At 50.5% G+C, this 19,748-nt stretch overlaps 2 protein-coding genes across 2 annotated transcripts in view; both read left to right on the forward strand.

The window, feature by feature from the left end:
- LOC134396452 (class II histocompatibility antigen, M beta 1 chain) overlaps positions 1 to 19,748 on the forward strand; it is a 274,896-nt gene that overhangs the window by 195,411 nt on the left and 59,737 nt on the right. The window lies entirely within an intron of this gene.
- On the forward strand, positions 2,056 to 11,030 carry LOC134396464 (H-2 class II histocompatibility antigen, A-U alpha chain-like). The gene is made up of 5 exons (XM_063122986.1): positions 2,056 to 2,162; positions 5,150 to 5,407; positions 6,302 to 6,583; positions 8,213 to 8,363; positions 8,914 to 11,030. Exons 1-5 carry the CDS (start codon positions 2,072 to 2,074, stop codon positions 8,915 to 8,917), a joined length of 786 nt encoding a protein of 261 aa, XP_062979056.1. The 5' UTR covers positions 2,056 to 2,071; the 3' UTR covers positions 8,918 to 11,030.

A 19,748-nucleotide genomic window follows, 5' to 3' on the forward strand; every position in this document is an offset into this window, starting at 1 on the left:
TTGGGGTGACCTGCAAAGTTTCAGAAGGATAGGAGCAGGGACGAAGGAATGATGGTGCTTGAAATCCAGTTTGAGGGGAACCTCGCCCTCACGGGACAGGCTCCCAGACTCCCAAATCTTTTTCCAAAAGACAAATCCTGTTGGGCTCCAAGTCACAAATGCAGCTCTCCACCAAAAGCCTGCATTTCTTTTTTATTAGAAGGCCTGCCTCTAATATGAAAACCATTCCTCTCTAATCAAAGTGGAAAGGAGTCAATGATCTAAATCTTTGAAACAAACATACACCTTTCAGCAACCCAGTGCCCTGAAGAGGTGTTGTACTGCAAGTCCCATCATTCCCAATAGCTGTGCTGGTAGGCTATGATAGGATCATAGAATCATAGAACAGCAGAGTTGGAAGGGGCCTCCAAGGCCATCGAGTCCAACCCCCTGCTCAGCACAGGAATCCACCCTAAAGCATCCCTGACAGATGGTTGTCCAGCTGACTCTTGAAGGCCTCTAGTGTGGGAGAGCCCACAACCTCCCTAGGTCACTGGTTCCGTTGTCGTACTGCTCTAACAGTCAGGACGTTTTTCCTGATGTCCAGTCGGAATCTGGCTTCCTTTAACTTGAGCCCGTTATTCCGTGTCCTGCACTCTGAGAGGATCGAGAAGAGATCCTGGCCCTCCTCTGGGTGACAACCTTTTAAGTATTTGAAGAGTGCTCTCATGTCTCCCCACAATCTTCTCTTCTCCAGGCTAAACATGCCCAGTTCTTTCAGCCTCTCTTCATAGGGCTTTGTTTCCAGACCCCTGATCATCCTGGTTGCCCTCCTCTGAACACGCTCCAGCTTGTCTGCGTCCTTCTTGTATTGTGGAGCCCAGAACTGGACGCAATACTCAAGATGAGGCTAACCAGGGCCGAATAGAGAGGAACCAGTACCTCACGCGACTTGGAAGCTCTACTTCTATTAATGCAGCCCAAAATAGCATTTGCCTCTCTTGCAGCCACATCATACTGTTGGCTCATATTCAGCTTGTGATCTACAACAATTCCAAGATCCTTCTCGTTTGTAGTATTGCTGAGCCAAGTGTCCCCCATCTTGTAACTGTGCCTTTGGTTTCTATTTCCTAAGTGTAGAACTTGGCATTTATCCCTCTTAAATTTCATCCTGTTGTTTTCAGCCCAGCACTCCAGCCTATCAAGATCCCTTTGAAGTTTGTTCCTGTCTTCCAGGGTATTAGCTATCCCACCCAATTTTATGTTGTTGTTATTATTATTATTATTATTGTTGTTGTTGTTGTTGTTGTTATTTATTTATTTATTTATTTATATAGCACCATCAATGTACGTGGTGCTGTACAGATGTCATCTGCAGATCTGATCAGCGTTCCCTGCATTCTCCCTGTCATGGTCAAACAAATTGTTTCCAATGTGCAAGGTGCTGTGTATAGCAGGGGTCCCCAGACTTTTGGGACCCATGGGCACATTTGGCAATTTGAGAAACTGCTGTGGGTAACAGCACAAAGGGCCTAATCCGTGGATCAACTCTTTGGCATAGAATCATAGAATAGCAGAGTTGGAAGGGGCCTCTTAAGGCCATCGAGTCCAACCCCCTGCTCGATGCAGGAATCCACCCTAAAGCATCTACCTGTCATGTCGATGGATCTGAGCCTGCCTCTTATTTAATAGAAACATCGCTTCTGTATAGAACAGACAGGTGAGGCAGACCCCCCACCCCAGGGTGCGACACGTGGGCAAGACGGGGGTCCGGCTGGTGGGCTTCTAGACCCCAGAGCCTCCCCTGCTCCGCTCTGGCCGGGGTCCGAGGAAGGGTCTCTCTCGGCTCCCTCCGACGGTCCGCGGCTGAGCCGTCCAGAGTCTATCTTCTCCTTGGGCGCTCCGCTGGGACTCTTTCACCCAGCAACTGCCTGGTCAGCACCAGGGCCTTGTCCCATTGGCTGAGAGTGGCTGGGGTTTTCCAGAGCCACACCCACCAACCCGGGGGGGGGGCAGAAATGGGCTATATTGAGCACTTGCCGCCCTATTGCCCCAGGTCTCCACGGTGCGCCGCGTCCTTGGGGGAGCAAGCATGGCAGCACCAGGAAGCCAAGGGGTCTCGGCTGGGCCCCTCCGCCTGGGTCTGGGGCTGCTGATCCTGCTGGGTGCTGAGCTCGGGCGAGGTAAGAGTGGGGGGGGGGACACCTGAGGGTCGCTCAGAGGGGCACACAGGTGTGGAGGGGGGTGGAGGGCTGGATGGGCAGGGAGGAGGCAGCGCGCAGCGGCGCCCTTTCTTCGCAGCTTGCAGGCAGCGGCGCCTGGTTCTGTCCCGGGGGTGGGCAGAGACGTTCCCACGCCCAGAGGGGCTTTGGAAAACGCCGTCGTTTTCAAAGGGAACACAAGAAGCTGCCCTATGCAACGCTGCATTCATCTAAGCCGGTATTGTAGAGGCTGAAGTGTCAGACTGGGAGTCGGGAGATCCGGGTTCGAGTCCCCACTCGGTCACGGAAGCTCACTGGGTGACTTTGGGCCAGTCACAGACCCTCAGCCCAGCCTACCTCACAGGGTGGTTGTTGTGAGGATAAACATGGAAAGGAGGAGGATTAGGTGCACCGCCTTGGGTTCCTTAGAGGAAAAAAAGGCAGGATATAAATGTAATAAAATAAATAAATAAATAAATAAATAAATAAAATAAATAACCCAGTTAGGGTGACCCTATGAAAAGGAGGACAGGGCTCCTGTATCTTTAACAGTTGTACTTAAAAAGAAATTTCAGCAGGTGTCATTTGTATATATGGAGAACCTGGTGAAATTCCCTCTTCATCACCACAGTTAAAGGTGCAGGAGCTATACTAGAGTGACCAGATTTAAAAGAGGGCAGGGCTCCTGCAGCTTTAACTGTGGTAATGAAGAGAGGATTTCACCAGGTTCGCCATAGCTACAAATGACACCTGCTGAAATTCCCTTTTCTATGCAACCGTTAAAGATACAGGAGCCCAGTCCTCCTTTTCATAGGGTCACCCTAAATAACCCTGTGTTGTCGACATTGACTGGCAGAGCAGCTCTCCAGCATTTGAGGGCAGGAGGCCCCTCTGTTTCCAGGGGAGTGACTCTTTTTTCAACCCTCTACCCCACTTTTGAAGAGGCTCTTCCGGGAGGGGGAAACCAAAATCCCCCATAAAAGAGACGCTCATTCAACCAGACTCTCCTCTGCAAATGAGGGGTTGTGGTGGTGGTGCTGTGGTCGTTGTCACTTTCCTTCTCTCTGCGCTGCGCATGTTCCAGGACTCCTGTCTCCTTGACTAGGATGCCCTCGGCTGTCAGCCTTCCTCCTCCTCCTCCTCCTCCTCCGTAATTCTAGTCGTTCCTCCAAAAAGCACTTATAGGCAGAGGCAAACATGTGGCGTCCAAATTCCCTTCTGCTTCTGGGAGAAGAAGGCTGGAAGGGGGCCAAGTTTGGCATTTTTGCAATTGGTCAGGCGTGTGGGTCAGGGCAGGGGAAATCCCTTTGGCCTTGGCTGGGCTTTGGGCTCCCGGGCTCAAGAAAAACCCCTCCCCAAACACTCTCTTTCATGTGTGGAGGCCCAGAGGGACCCCACGGCTGCTGCCCAAAGGAGGGGGCTCTTTATTGCGTAGGGAGGGGAGGGGAAGGGAGGGGGGTGCTGCCCAGGGCCAGGAGGGGGGCAGGAGGAACTGGAGTTTGCTCCCCCCCCCCAGCTGGAGAGAGAGAGAGAGAGAGAGAGAGAGAGAGAGAGAGAGAGAGAGAGCGCACCCCTCACAGCCCCACCAGAGGGGGAGTTAATCAGAAAGAAAAAGTGGAGTTGGGACCGGAGGCTAAGAGGAAAAGGGAGGTGGACAGAGTTGGGGAAGTTGAGCCCGGAGAGAAGGCTGCCATGTGATGAGAGCCACCTCCAGGTGTATGAAGGGCTGTCATCCGCCTAGGCGAGGCGGGAACTTTGGCTTCTGCCGCTCCAGAGCCTGAACCAAGGGGTTCAAGTGGCACGACAGAGGATTTCGCCTAAGCTTCGGGAAGAACCTCCTGGCAGCAAAAGCCATTCAACGGGTGCTGGACTCGCCTTCGTTTAGAGGCCAAAGGGCCTCCTCTCAGGGAGGGAGGGGGGCTGTAGCTGTGGATTCCTGCACTGAGCAAGGGGTTGGACTCGATGGCCTCATAGGCCCCTTTCAACTCGACTATTTTATGATTCCCTGCAATGGCGGCAGTAGGGGGTGGGTCAGACTAGATGACCTTTAAGGCACCCTTGAACTCTAAGGATCTGTGATTGTAGAACTTACGTCCTGCCCCCTCCTCCTCCTCCTCCAAGTAGTGCCACACAAGATCAATAGGGAACCTGATCCCCTGCCCCCCACCATCCACCAGCCTGTTGCAGTGGAACAGATGGGAGCCTGAGGAAAGGAAAGAGTTTCACTGCCCCCCCCTTCTGAGTCCTCCTCCTCCTCCTCCTCCTCTTCCTCCTCTTCTTCCATGGCCTGGTTTTGATTTAAGCCTGAAGGCCTGGGAATCTTCTGATGGGAGGGGGGCATTCCTAAGAATAGTTGTTTTAAATGGATATTGCATCTAAACTATTTCTATGGTTTTAAATGTTTAGTGTTTTAATCTTTGTAAACCGCCCAGAGAGCTTCAGCTATGGGGCAGTATATAAATGTAATAAATAATAACAATAATCAGGGAATGGGAATGGAGCCTTTCCTTTCACCTTGTGCAGCACAGCCGGCCCCCTCCCCTCTCAGCCCCCTTGCAGAAAGCAAAACCCCTTCCCCTCCGAGAGAGATTGAGTTCCCAGGAGGCAGGGAGGAGGAGTCCCTGAGCCTGCCTTCGGCTTTTAGTCTGATAAGCTCCCCGGAAGATTCATCCTTGACTCCTGAAGAGTCTTGGAGAATCTCTTCCCCCACTTCCTGTCTTAGCTGACATTCTTCCTTTTTGAGATCCTGAGTCCGATTCAAGCCCTCAGACCCCTCCCCACACACTAGGGAGAAGAGGCCTGACCCTGACAGAAGGGCTTATGGTGCCCATCAGCCATGTAAAACCCAAGCAGGGTCCCATCCAGCTGAGCTTCTGGGGAAGGGGTCTTCTTCCTCCTCCTCCTCCTCCACCATCCCCCTCTGCTCCACTTCCGCCCACTGGTCCTTCCCTCCATCTCTCCGTCTGCAGGAGAGGACATCCTGTCGCAGGTGGCCTTCGTCCAGAGGACCCTCGAGGACCCCAAGGGCCCCGGGGAGTTCATGTTCGAGTTTGACGACGACGAGATCTTCCACGTGGACCTGGAGAAGAAGGAGACCATCTGGAGGCTGCCAGACTTCAAGGAGTTCACCAGCTTCCAGGCCGAGGGTGCCCAGGGCAACATCGCCGTCCTGCGCTCCAACCTGGACATCCTCATGAAGCGCTCCAACAACACCCCTGCCGAGAACGGTACCGGCCCTGGGGGAGGGGCAGAGGAAGGGGGGTCTCATCCAGTCCTATCCTGGCACCCGCTGCTTAGGAGATGAGAAAATCTGTGCCGAGCACAGACTCCCACAGAGAGCAGCCCCTTCTCCCATGACTAGGCTGACCCTATGAAAAGAAGGACCGGGCTCCTGTATCTTTAAGAGTTGTAATGAAAAGGGAATTTCTGCAGGTGTCTTTAGTATATATGGAGAACCTGATGAAATCACCTCTTCACCACCACAGTTAAAGGTGCAGGAGCTATACTAGAGTGACCAGATTTAAAAGAGGGCAGGGCTCCTGCAGCTATAGCTGTTGTGATGAAGAGGGAATTTCACCAGGTCCAACATGCATACAAGTGACACCTGCTGAAATTCCCTTTTCAATACAACTGTTAAAGACACAGGAGCCCTGCCCTCCTTTTCATAGGGTCAGCCTAAGTCCGACCCCCCATCTCCTTCTTCTCATGGCTGCCTCCTGACCCACTTAAGCACACAGGCACACCAGCCCCATTTCCCACCAGGACTTCTGGCCCACCGGAGTCATGACCTTTCCATTGCACAAGAAGGTGAAACTTTGAGTTCACGGAGAGCCACTCAGTAGGTCTGTAGGCGAAACTTTGGAAGCAGCTGGAATCGAACCATTTGGGGATTTCTGGGGCTCAACTTTACTACTACTTTAGACTCTCCAGACCTTTTTTCCCTAATGGGGAAAATCTCTTAATGGGAGGGAGAAGCAGAACAGCAGCACAATCTCCTGGAAAACGTGGGCAGGAGAACGTGGGATGGGGCAGGGTGGGCGGAGAGGCGGGTGGCCTGTCGGAGGTAGCCCTTCTGCAACCTGGCTCTTCTCCACAAACTCTTCTCCTTCCCCTCTTCTCAGTTCCTCCGAAGGCGACGGTGTACCCACAGAAGCCGGCGGAGCTGGGGGAGCCCAACGTCCTGATCTGCCTGGTGGGCGACTTCTCTCCCCCCGTGGTGAACATCACGTGGCTGAAGAACGGGCAGGTGGTGACGGAGAGGGTGGAAGAGACGGATTTCTACCCCAACAAGGACAACTCCTTCCGGAAGTTCTCCTACCTGACCTTCATCCCCGCCAGGGACGACGTTTACTTCTGCCAAGTGGAACACTGGGGGCTGGAGCAGCCCCTCGTCAAGGAATGGAGTAAGCGGGGCGCAGGCTGTCCTGGAGGGAGGGGAGGGAGTCAAGCATGGGCTGAGGGGGAGGTCGCACATGCACCTCCACGACCACATTCAATGGTCCTTCGCGGGAAGGGAGCAGCCATCAGAGGCCATAGGACAGGGCTTTCATCTTCAAATGCAAGACTTTGCCATGGAGGGAGGCAGTCCAGACACCCCACTCCTAGCGAACGTGGCATAAATCCACGCTTTAAGAGAAAGTTAAAGGAAGTTTAACAAGATAAAGGAAGCCAGATTCCAGCTGGACATCAGGAAAAACTTCCTGACTGTTAGAGCAGTACGACAATGGAACCAGTGACCTAGGGAGGTTGTGGGCTCTCCCACACTAGAGGCCTTCAAGAGGCAGCTGGACAGCCGTCTGTCAGGGATGCTTTAGGGTGGATTCCTGCATTGAGCAGGGGGTTGGAGTCGATGGCCTTGTGGGTCCCTCTTCCAACTCTGCTATTCTATGATTCTATGAAATGCATGTATGAAGTCGTCCTTAGACACACCACACTCTGTGAAGAACAGGACCAGATTAACGGCACTCTGAGGGTGCTGGGAAGTCTACACACGAGATCAGTAGAGATTGGCCCTGTAATTCTTGCCTTGAGAAACCTTGAGAGATGTCGGGGCTTTGGGGCTCCCTAGGAGATGCACGTGGTTGGGAGCGCCATGGAAAGGGCAGCTCAGCCAGGGTCAGTCCTGGGATCCTGCGTACTCCATAGCAACTTCGTGGGACCAAGAGTTTAACCCCACGTACCTGTTTCCCTCGATTTATCCCCGTACCGCTAAGCTTTCAGCATTGTTGTTGCTACCAGGTGGCATAGAATCATAGAATAGCAGAGTTGGAAGGGGCTTTTGAGGCCATCCAGCCCAACCCCCTGCTCAATGCAGGAATCCACCCTAAAGCATCCCTGACAGATGCTTGTCCAGCTGCCTCTTGAAGGCCTCTAGTGTGGGAGAGCCCACCACCTCCCTAGGTCACTGATTCCATTGTTGTACTGCTCTAACAGTCAGGAAGTTTTTCCTATGTCCAGCTGAAATCTGGCTTCCTGTAACTTCAGCTCGTTATTCTGTGTCCTGCACTCTGGCAGCGACCCTTTGCACACCAGGAAGTGAGTTTAAGGATGGAAATGTAAAAAAAATAAATTAAAAAGAATCAATGGATGACCCAATCCAATTCAAATTTGGTATGCTTAAAGCTCTCCTTAAGAGCCTTTATCTTTAAAGCTTATGCAGATGTAAGCATTTGTTTAATTTTTCTGTTCCTGCGCCCCAGCGGCCACTCGGAAGATATGCTCAAAATCAGGTAGCTAAATATTGCACTTCTTTTCCCTTTGAAGCACAATTAAGGCAGGATGCCTGGGAGTGCTTCACAGTCAAAGGAGATTATAAACTTGGAAACTTCAGAGTCCTTTGCACGCAATTCGCAGTGATTGCACCGTATAACGCTGGTGTGGTGACGCTCCAAGTGAGGAGCAGAAGACTCAGCCGTGTCCACGGCGGATGCAGCATCACAGGGGCGGAAAAGGTGGCGGAGAGTCGGGGGTCTTTCCCCCGCTTTTGTCCTCCTGACGACCCCTCTGCACCCCTCCTGTCTCCCCTCTCTCAGACCCCAACATGCCGGAGCCCCTCCCGGAGACAACGGAGAACGCGGTGTGTGGCCTGGGCCTGGCCGTGGGCATCGTGGGCATCATTGTGGGCACCGTCCTCATCTTTAAGAGCCGGCAGATGAACGGAGGCAGATACCGCCCGGGGCCCCTGTGAGTTCCAGACGCCTGCAGGAGGCCTTAAATGGTGGGGGGGAGGTTCACGTTCCTTCCCACAGGGCAGGGCAGGGGCTCTCATGGTGTCGCTATGGCTAGAGCGACAAGGGGCAGATCTGTGCCATCCGTTTCCTCTTTCGTGAGGTCTAGCAGCCTCCTCCTGCGAGATCAGCAGGAGATTGAACCAAACTGCTTGTCTTTGTGGCGCCCACATGGGCTGGTTCCCAGTCGTACCTGGGAGGCGTCCTGGGGAAGGGGGGGTGCAGGAGGGGAGGGGTGTGGTCCAGGCAGAGGGAGAGGCAGGAAAGAAGCCGTGGAAGAGGAGGGTAGAGGGAAGGGGGAGAAACCATAGATAAGTCCATCAGGAGTTTGAGCAAAAGTATGAAAGAAGTTCTGTGTCTTCCCTGGGGGAGCAGAGACCTTCCAAAGCCGCACTTTGCCTGGTTGTCTCAGATGGGGGGGGGAGGCCTTCCTCCTTTATTTGGGACCTGCCCCACCTCTGTCCCTGAGGGTCCTCACACGCCCCTCTCCTTTCCTTCCCTCTCAGGTAAAGGAGGCGCAGGGCTCCAGTTCCGCCCCACGAGATCCGCTCCTGCCTTCGTGTGAACTTCCAGGATCCCTCCTCGCCAACCAACGCTGCTCCTTCCTTGGCAACGCTTTCCCCCTCCTTGATCCGCTTGGAGAATTTTGGGGGGGGAGTCACTTTGCTGGCGCTCTCTGATTCCCCGCAAACCGAGTCCCTGGTCTCTCTCTCCCCAAACCTGTGTTCACCTTGCAATGGGCCAGCAGGGCAGACGATGGCCCCTCAGGGGACCCAAACAGGGTGTGCCCAGAGTGATGCCCCAAGGACAGCCCCCCCCGGGGGGTGCGAATTCCAGCCCCGTCGGGGACAAAGCAGCATTTTCCTGATTAGTTTGGCAGTAAAGCAAGACCCTGTTCTTTGATTTCCCAAATGGGCTCCACTCTGGCATCTCTCCCCAAGAGGGAAGGGAGAAGTCGATTCCCTCCAGGAAGCCGTGGAGGTGGACGGGGCCTGAGACGCCGCCTGTCTCCTCTTGCTGCCTGTGGGCTCTCTGAGGAGGCCCCGTTCCTCGTCCCCGAGAAACTCAGCAAAGATCCTGGGGTGGCCCTAGGGTGGAGCATTTAGGCCACTGCTTCCTGCCTCTCCAGGGGTTTGTTGAGCCTGCTCTGGCTATTCGAAGCAAAGCCGCAATGGAATCAGTTACCTAGGGAGGTTGTGGGCTCTTCCACACTAGAGGCATTCAAGAGGCAGCTGGACAACCATCGGTCAGGGATGCTTTAGGATGGATTCCTGCATTGAGCAGGGGGTTGGACTCGATGGCCTTGTAGGCCCCTTCCAACTCTGCTATTCTATGATTCTATGACTTGGAAGTAGCCTCAGAGATCATATAGCCCACCCCCCTGATCAGTTATAGCATCCGGCTGGACATCAGGAAAAAAATCCTGACTGTTTGAGTGGTACAACAATAGAATCCATGACCTAGGGAGGCTGTGGGCTCTCCCACACTAGAGGCCTTCAAGAGGCAGCTGGGCAGCCATCTGTCAGGGATGCTTTAGGGTGGATTCCTGCATTGAGCAGCGGGGGTTGGACTCAATGGCCTTTAGAGGACCCTTCCAACTCTACTATTCTAGGATTCTATGATCCCCGACAAATGGCTATCCAGCCTCTGCTTAAAGGCCTCCAATGAAGGGGATCCCACCACCTTCCAAAGATGTCTGTTCCACACAGCTGGACCATGGTTAGGATGCATCTCCTGCTGTTTAGCTGAAATCCTTGCAATTTGCACCCGTTGGTCCTAATCCTGCCTTCTGGAACGACAGAGAACAAACCCGCTCCGTCTCCTGTATGGCTGCCTGTCAGATCTTCAGAGATGGCGATCACGTCTCCCCTTCATCTCCTCTTCTCCAAGCTGGACATGCCCAGTTCTTCAGCCTTTCCTCGTAGAACTTGTTTCCTGTAATGTTGAACATCTTCATTGCCCTCCTCTAAACCGAGCCCAATTCCTTTATATTCTTCTTAAAGTGTGGCACCCAGAACTGAGCATAGTACAGCAGATGAAATTTGACCAGTGCAGAAAGATCAGGATAGGCTTCTGCGAAATGCACCCTAAGATGGCTTTTTTAACAGCTGCATCACGCTGTGGGCTCATTCATTACAATGCTAAGCAATATGAGGTCTGCTGGCAGCAAAACCCCTCCTCCAGGCTTCCTCTCAGGGAAATCACTCATAGCAAGTTCTTCTTTGGTCAGTGGTTGATAAAGGGCGCTTCCAGACAGAGAACTCCGAGCGCTACGTATTAGAAGGCACTGTGCAACTATCCTGTCTTTTACTCCTTAATTGGTTTTCTGCAGTAAGAGAAAAGATGGAGGAAGTGGTAGGTGAACACAGGAGGGTCCCAAGTGGAAGACGGTGACATCTGCACGCCTGTAAAGTCTTGTGACTGAGGCAGGACAATGGCATCATAAAAGCCTCCTCTGAAAACACCCCAAGAAGAACTGGGTTTGCATGTGCTGGGAGAGGGTCTTTGATTTTGCATTGTAACCATATTTCCTGTGGGGTCTCGTATGTCGTGCCCACCTCTCGCATACTTTCATGTTGTCACCTTACTGAAGTTTAAATAAATTAGATTGTGCTTGTCTGAATTTGTCTGTGTTTTGTCCCCTTTTAAAAGAGTGTGTCTTACCACAACTACCCTGAGAGCTTCGGCTGGTGGGTGGTATAGAAATGAAATGACACAAAATAAATATATGGTGTCCCCAGGACCTCTCCACACATTCCGTGATGGTGAATCCATGTTTCCGAACAAGAATATATTTGCCAGGTTTCTGCAGCCGGTCCTAGCTCTCTGCTTTCAACACATAATTATCTCATTTGCACATTATACTTTCTAAGATATGTGGTGCGTTTGATCAAGATTTTGTAGATCACGTAAAACGTGGAAGGTCAGTTAGTGGAAAACCTAGATTGGATTTCACCCCTTCTCTGGACCAGGGCGTTTCAGGTTTCGTGCCCAACGGAAAAAACAAATCATAGAATCATAGATCATAGAACAGCAGAGTTGGAAGGGGCCTACAAGGCCATCGAGTCCAACACCCTGCTCAATGCAGGAATCCACCCTGGTCCAGATCTCTTCTCAATCTTCCCAGAGTGAGGGACACAGAATAACGGGCTCAAGTTACAGGAAGCCAGATTCTGGCTGGATATCAGGAAAAACTTCCTGACAGAGCAGTATGACAATGGCATCAGTTACCTAGGGAGGTTGTGGGCTCTCCCATGTAGAGGCTTCGAGAGGCAGCTGGACAACCCTCTGTCAGGGATGCTTTAGGGTGGATTCCTGCATTGAGCAGGGGGTTGGATTCGATGGCCTTAGAGGCCCCTTCCAACTCTGCTATTCTATGATTCTATGAGGGGGAGGGAGAAGGCTGGGGGAGCTTTATCAATTTGTTGTTGTTTTAATCTCCTCCCCCTCCCCCAAAGCAAGTCTCTTCAATCCTGCAAGAACGTGAGATGCTCAGAGAAGCCTGTAAAGACACCGCACGAGAGAGGAGTTTTGCCAACGTGACACTTTCCCTGCCCAGCAACTGATGACCAGGGCAGTCCTGGGGCCTGTGATTGGCACAGCTCAATTGTCAATTCAGGGAAATGCTCTATAAATTGCAAACCTAGACAAACACCCAAGCGCCGCATCAAGTGACAAGCCGGACCTGGAAAATCCCTGGCACAGATCCAGCGTGCAGACAGGGGTGGAGGCGGGAAGGCCAGGCAGGATGAGGCAGCAACTCACCTGATTCCCCACCACCAGGACTGGCCAGGTGGTTTTTTTAGTGTGCAGTTGGGGGTAAAATGTGCAGTTGGGAAAGAAATGTGCCATTGGGAATCTGATAACGTGCAGTTGAAAAAAAGTGGTGAAAAATAAGACACGTGTTAAGAACTTAACAATAGACGAAGTCAGGGATGGCACGTAACAAAAACTATATAAGGCTGCAGGTGAAAGAGCCCTTGATGGTGTGACTGATGTCATTGGGTCCTGTGACAGTGTTGCCTGAATAGAAGTGGGGGCAGAGTTGGCACTAGGGTCTATTGCATAGTCTGGGCCCTCTGTCTGCATACTATTGCTGGTTAGCATCCGTTTCAGGTTGGGAGGTGGTCTGTAGGCCAGGACCGCTCTGCCTCCCAAGGCTTGTGAGAGAGAAGCGTCTGGGCTGAAGATGGGTTGGAGTCCACTGGTGATCCGTTGCAGTGGTTTCAAAGGGGGGCTGTAGGTGACCACCAGCGGTGTACTTCTCTGGGTCGGTTGTCCTTCCTGGGTATCCATACGGCCCTGTCGATCTGTCATAGAATCATAGAATAGTAGAGTTGGAAGGGGCCTACAAGGCCATTGAATTGTGGGCTCCACAATTCAAGAAGGACGCAGACAAGATGGAGCGTGTTCAGAGGAGGGCAACCAGGATGATCAGGGGTCTGGAAACAAAGCCCTATGAAGAGAGACTGAAAGAACTGGGCATGTTTAGCCTGGAGAAGAGAAGATGGAGGGGAGACATGAGAGCACTCTTCAAACACTTAAAAGGTTGTCACACAGAGGAGGGCCAGGATCTCTTCTCAATACTCCCGGAGTGCAGGACACGGAATAACGGGCTCAAGTTAAAGGAAGCCAGATTCCAAAAAACTTCCTGTTAGAGCAGTACGACAATGGAACCAGTGACCTAGAGAGGTTGTGGGCTCTCCCACACTAGAGGCCTTCAAGAGGCAGCTGGACAACCATCTGCCAGGGATGCTTTAGGGTGGATTCCTGCATTGAGCAGGGGGTTGGCCTCGATGGCCTTGTGGGTCCCTCTTCCAACTCTACTATTCCATGATTCTATGACTACCACATCATCAACATTATGGTAAATATTTCTATACTGTTTAAAACAAGAATCACAAAGACACAGGGAGGCCTTTAAAAACCACTGTAACAAACACAACAATTTATAATGCCAAGTTAAGAAGAAGTGTCTTGACACACACACCCCTTCCTGTATGCGGAGAGAGTGGGGAACCGGTCAAAACTCCACCTGGGGGTGCATTCCACACAGGAGGAAGCCCTTTCCTGCATGTCTGACAAGCAGCCTCTGCAAGCGAAGATGTCTTCAAAGAGGGCTCTGCTGCTGGTCTTAGAAACTGAGCAAGACAGGCAGAGCCTTAGAGAACCAGATCCTAAGACGGTTTACAATGTTAAATGTTAAAACCGTCACCTCAAATTCAGCTTGGAAAACAATTGTCAAGCTGTGCAAATTTTGCAGTATTCGGGTGGTATTCAGTATAAAGTTTTGGGAGGGGGGAACGGTCGCTTTGCACAAGCCTTACCCTGACCAACTTATGGGGGGAATCAAGGCCAAGATGCCTGCTGCCTCCCCAAATTCCCTCTCTCTGCCCACATCAGCCTGCCCAGTATTCTGGAGAACTGGGCATGTTTAGCCTGGAGAAGAGACGATTGAGGGGAGACATGAGAGCACTCTTCAAATACTTAGAAGGTTGTCACACAGAGGAGGGCCAGGATCTCTTCTCGATCCTCCCAGAGTGCAGGACACGGAATAACGGGCTCAAGTGAAAGGAAGCCAGATTCCGACTGGACATCAGGAAAAACTTCCTGTTAGAGCAGTATGACAATGGAATCAGTGACCGAGGGAGGTTGTGGTCTCTCCCACACTGGAGGCCTTTAAGAAGCAGCTGGACAACCATCTGTCAGGGATGCTTTAGGGTGGATTCCTGCATTGAGCAGGGGGTTGGACTTGATGGCCTTAGAGGCCCCTTCCAACTCTACTCTTCTATGATTCTATGATTTGTTGGATCTGACTGGAATGATGGTCAGGAGCAAAGGCTGAAGACTTTTTGAGTGTTACCCTTTTCCCTGAGAGGGAATAGACTGCACACAAAGCCCTGGACATATGAGAGAAAGAGAGGAGAGAGAAATGACCCTGTTCTACCATCCTCTTTTGTTAGAGTAGACACACCACCCACTGTTAGAACATAAGAGCCATGCAGGGTCAGACCAACGAGGGTCAGCACGCACACATGCAGGCACCGGTTGCTGGATCTATGGAGTCCCAGCATCCCCACTATTCGTTTCCACCTCTCCAGACATACCTACAGTATCAGAGGCAATAAGCCTACATACACCAATTGCTGGGGAACATGGATGGGTGGGTGCTGTTGCACCGTGACCTGCTTGTGGGTCCCTGAGTGAACAGGGTGTTGGACTAGATGGACCCTTGGTCTGATCCAGCATCAGGGCGCTTCTTACGGCAATCTCTGGGCTCGTAGTGCGCCCTCCTCCCCCACCCTAAGCAAAATCCTTCCTTTCCCAGCGGACGGGACGCTGCAGAGGCGCTCAGGTTTCGCTTCCCCACGCGACAAGCTAGGCTCAGCATTCGGAGAAATGAAATAGAGGAACTGGCCACGATCCAAGCGACTGAGGTTAGCAAAAAGTGAAGCAAAACCTTCCCACAAAGCCACTTTAGTTCACACACACACACACACACACACACACACTGATGCAAAAACACACCCACCCTCCTCACCCACCACAGCAGGGACCTAGCATCACCGTTTACTCTGGAATGGTGCACTTAGGACGAACGTCGGCTCTGAACGTAAGCAAAAAAAGCTCCTCACAAGCCATCCAGGCTCATAGGACCAAGCGACCCCACTTTGCAAAGGGGGGAACGTTTCGTGGACGGTTTCCCCTCGTGCTCAAGGTCTTGCTGAATCATAGAATCATAGAACAGCAGAGTTGGAAGGGGCCTACAAGGCCATCGAGTCCAACCCCCTGCTCAGTGCAGGAATCCACCCTAAAGCATCCCTGACAGAGGGTTGTCCAGCTGCCTCTTGAAGGCCTCTAGTGTGGGAGAGCCCACAACCTCCCTAGGCAACTGATTCCATTGTCATACTGCTCTAACAGTCAGGAAGTTTTTCCTGATGTCCAGCCTGGCTTCCTTTCACTTGAGCCCGTTATTCCGTGTCTTAATCCTCACTAAGGTGGGTCAACCTGTGTCTGGATTGTTCCTGGCTTGAACAGAGCAGGTAAGCTGTGGCAGCAGAGAGGAGCAGGAGGGGAAGCCCTAATGGCGGAGAGCAAGAGGCCTTGGAGAGGACGAGGCCCTTCAAGAAACACTTCTTCTTTTCACGCCTTACATAAAAGTATTAACATTCAAAGCCCTAAACGGTTTGGGGCCAGGTTATCTGAAGGAACGCCTCGTCCCATAGCTACCTACCCGGACCTTAAGATCATCTGCAGGGGCCCTGTTCCATGAGCCCCTGCCAAAGAAAGTGAAGCAGGTGGCTACCAGGAGTAGGGCCTTCTCTGCTGTGGCACCCCGGCTGTGGAATGAGCTCCCTAAGGAGGTTCACTTGGCACCTATATTATATATATATTTAGACGCCAGGTGAAGACCTTTTTTATTTTCTCAGCATTTTAACCGCCTATAAATTTAATTTTAACTTTGCTGTTTAAAATTTGTATTTTTGCATCGCTGCTGTTTTTATCTGGTTGAGCTTTTATATTGTATTTTATGTTATGGTTTTATACTTTGAATGGTTTTAATTTTTGTGAACCGCCCAGAGCGCTTCGGCTATTGGGCGGTATATAGAAATGCAATAAATAAATAAATAGCAAAGAGCTGACATAACAGAGCAGCTCAGAGGCTAAGCTACAAAAGCAGATCTGAAATCTTCCCTCTCTCAGAAGATTGCTGGGTGGGGTCTGAGGGAAGACACTCTCCTTTAACCCCCTTCACTATAGGGGTAATACTACTGACCTACCTTGCAAGGTTGTAGCAAGATAATGTGTTTGAGGCTCTCTGAACATTCAGGAGCTAAGAATTATTAGGAAGCAGGATAATTAAAACCACTTAAGAACATAAACCAAGAACCTTATTAAAACAGTATGCCGTGAATTCCAAAAACTTCAACTGGTCCAAAACAGGGCAACATGATTGTTAACGGGGACTGACCAATGAGTCCACATCACGCCAATAATTTTCCAGCTTCACTGGCTGCCAGTCCAGGTCCAAGCCCAATTCAAAGTGCTGGCTCTAAACAACTTGGGGCCTGGTTCATAGAATCAGAATAGCAGAGTTGGAAGGGGCCTACAAGGCCATGCAGGAATCCACCCTAAAGCATCCCTGATGGATGCTTGTCCAGCTGCCTCTTGAAGGCCTCTAGTGTGGGAGAGCCCACAACCTCCCTAGGTCACTGGTTCCATTGTCGTACTGCTCTAACAGTCAGGACGTTTTTCCTGATGTCCAGCTGGAATCTGGCTTCCCTTAACTTGAGCCCGTTACTCCGTGTCCTGCACTCTGGGAGGATCGAGAAGAGATCCTGGCCCTCCGTGTGACAACCTTTCAAGTATTTGAAGAGGGCTATCATGTCTCCCCTCCATCTTCTCTTCTCCAGGCTAAACATGCCCAGTTCTTTCAGTCTCTCTTAATAGGGCTTTGTTTCCAGACCCCTGGTCATCCTGGTTGCCCTCCTCTGAACACGCTCCAGCTTGTCTGCATCCTTCTTAGAACTTGGCATATATCCCTATTAAATTTCATCCTGTTGTTTTCAGCCCAGCACTCCAGCCTGTCAAGATCCCTTTGAAGTTTGTTTCTGTCTTCCAGGGTATTAGCTATCCCACCCAATTTTGTGTCATCTGCAAATTTGATAAGCGTTCCCTGCACCTCGTCCAAATCATTAATAAAAATCTGAAGGAACGCCTCCTCCCATATGTACCTGCCCAGACCCTAAGCAGGGCCTTCTCTGCTGTGGCACCCCTTCTCTGCAACCAGGAGCAGGGCCTTCTCTGCTGTGGCACCCCAGCTGTGGAATGAGCTCCCTAAGGACTTTAGCCTGGTGCCTACGTTGAACTGAAAGAACTGGGCATGACTGAAAGAACTGGGCATGCTTAACCTAGAGAAGAGAAGATGAAGGGGAGACATGAGAGCACTCTTCAAATACTTAAAAGGTTGTCACACAGAGGAGGGCCAGGATCTCTTCTCGATCCTCCCAGAGTGCAGGACACGGAATAACAGGCTCAAGTGACAGGAAGCCAGATTCCAGCTGGACATCAGAAAAAACTTCCTGACTGTTAGAGCAGCATGACAATGGAACCGGTGACCTAGGGAGGTTGTGGCCTCTCCCACACTAGAGGCCTTCCAAGAGGCAGCTGGACAACCATCTGTCAGGGATGCTTTAGGGTGGATTCCTGCATTGAGCAGGGGGTTGGACTCGATGGCCTTAGAGGCCCCTTCCAACTCTACGGTTCTATGATATAGACTGGTATCAACACAGAGAAACACACTCGTGTTTCTGTGACAAGGCAACACTCCCAGCAGCGTGCCTCCACCACTGCCATTCCTCTTTTGGACACTAGAGGGCGGCCCTCCCTTTCACATGGGTGGCTTAAAAGGGTGCTTTCATTCACCCAGAAATCAGAACAGATTGAACAATAATAAAACATGGTCCAGCTGATTTACATGCAGGGCAACACGGGCTCACAACTTACAAAGGCGTATGGCCGGTAAGGCAGGGCTCCTGCAGCTATAGCTGTGAAGAGGGACTTTCACCAGGTGCTGCATGCATGCAAATGACACCTGCTGAAATTCCCTTTTCAATACAACTGTTAAAGATGCAGGAGCCTTGTCCTCCTTTTCATAGGGTCAGCCTAATTAAGGGTTTATATCCCACCACTTTTCCTTTCTTTATTTCTAGGTCAGCTTTACAATAACAGCTTAAAATCTGTCTCTAGCACCCTGCTAGATTTCTGCTCCTTCATTTTATTTGAGACGGAAGTGCACAATGGCTGGGGAGTGTGGGGAGGAAGGTACAGGAAATGTTAATACAGTTAAGCGTTTCTACACATCTTAAGGCAGTCATCCTGTGCCTTAAAAAAAATTCCAGGTAGGACTGGAAAAAATCTTGCCTGAAACGCTGGAAAGCTGCTACTGCATCAGTGTCAACAATACTATAGTGACCCTATGGAAAGGAGGACAGGGCTCCTGTATCTTTAACAGTTGCATAGAAAAGGGAATTTCAGCAGGTGTCATTGGTATGCATGCAGCACCTGGTGAAATTCCCTCTCCATCACCACAATTAAAACTGCAGGAGCTATACTAGAGTGACCAGATACAAAAGAGGGCAGGGCTCCTGCAGCTTTAACAGTGGTGATGAAGAGGGAATTTCACCAGGTGCTGCATGCATTTTCAGATACCTTTTACAAGCGATTAAAAAGTATTTGCAGACAGGAAACTTTGTGCTGGTTCTTCTTTTTCTAACGTTTTTGATGTGATTGATTTCTTTAAAATTGTTTCTTTTGATTTGCGATCTGCTGCTGGATTTTATTTTTTTAAACGGGATATTAAAGCCAGTGTGGTATAGTGATGCCTCCCCCTCAACCTGGTGCATTGGACTATTGCTATCATCCCCAGATTTATTGGACTATCACTCCTATCATCCCCAGGCAGCATTGCCAATACCAGGGCTGGCCAGGAAGGATGGGAGTGGTATCCCAACTTATCTGGACTGGAGGGCACTCGGTTGATGAAGGCTGAAGTCTCTCGGCCTAACCTCCCTCACAAGGTTGTTGTGAGGGTAAAATAGTTGAGGGGAGAGGAAAGGTGGAATATGAATTTAATTCATAAATGATAAAACTAAAAAAAAGCTTTTCCTATGTTGAGAAGACAAAGGCATGGTTTAGATCCACAAACAGCGTATTTTATTTGTAGTTTTTAATAAATGCCTATAGGTAAAGTAGTAAACTCGAACAACAGGCATTTGAGTTTAGAGATATTTAGGAGGCAACCATTCTTTTTGCTCTTATTAATCCATTTCATTTTACTTTGAAATCGTACTCATATTATACATATATGTCTAGTAATCCCATGATTTTGGGCCACTTACCTTTTCCCGTTATTTTCCAATAATATAGAGGTTTGAACGAAAATTCAAAATTAAATGTCTTTAGTGTGTGTGTTTTAGCTACATCTGCACCTCTGTGGAAAAAGAGAAAAGACCTTTTTTGGGGGGTAACACACAAAAATGAAAATAAAAATAATCATCTTCTCAGAACATCCCAGGGTTAAGAGTTCCTGTCATGTTTCTCTCATGAAAATAAATTTACAGCACCATTTTATATGGGTATTCTCAGAAGTAAGTCCCATTGTTTTCGTGGGCTTACTCCCAGGAAAATATGCACGGGACTGCAGCTAAATAGAGGGGGAAATTCTGTTTGGTATATTAACAGAAAGTGAACTCAGGAAAGATGGGATTGTGTGTGTGTATTTTTACCCATCTTTTCAAGGCAAAAAGGCTTCATGAAGCAACTTAAGACAGTAGTAAAA

Source organism: Elgaria multicarinata, chromosome 3 (assembly GCF_023053635.1).
Source record: "Elgaria multicarinata webbii isolate HBS135686 ecotype San Diego chromosome 3, rElgMul1.1.pri, whole genome shotgun sequence".
Taxonomy (NCBI): domain Eukaryota; kingdom Metazoa; phylum Chordata; class Lepidosauria; order Squamata; family Anguidae; genus Elgaria; species Elgaria multicarinata.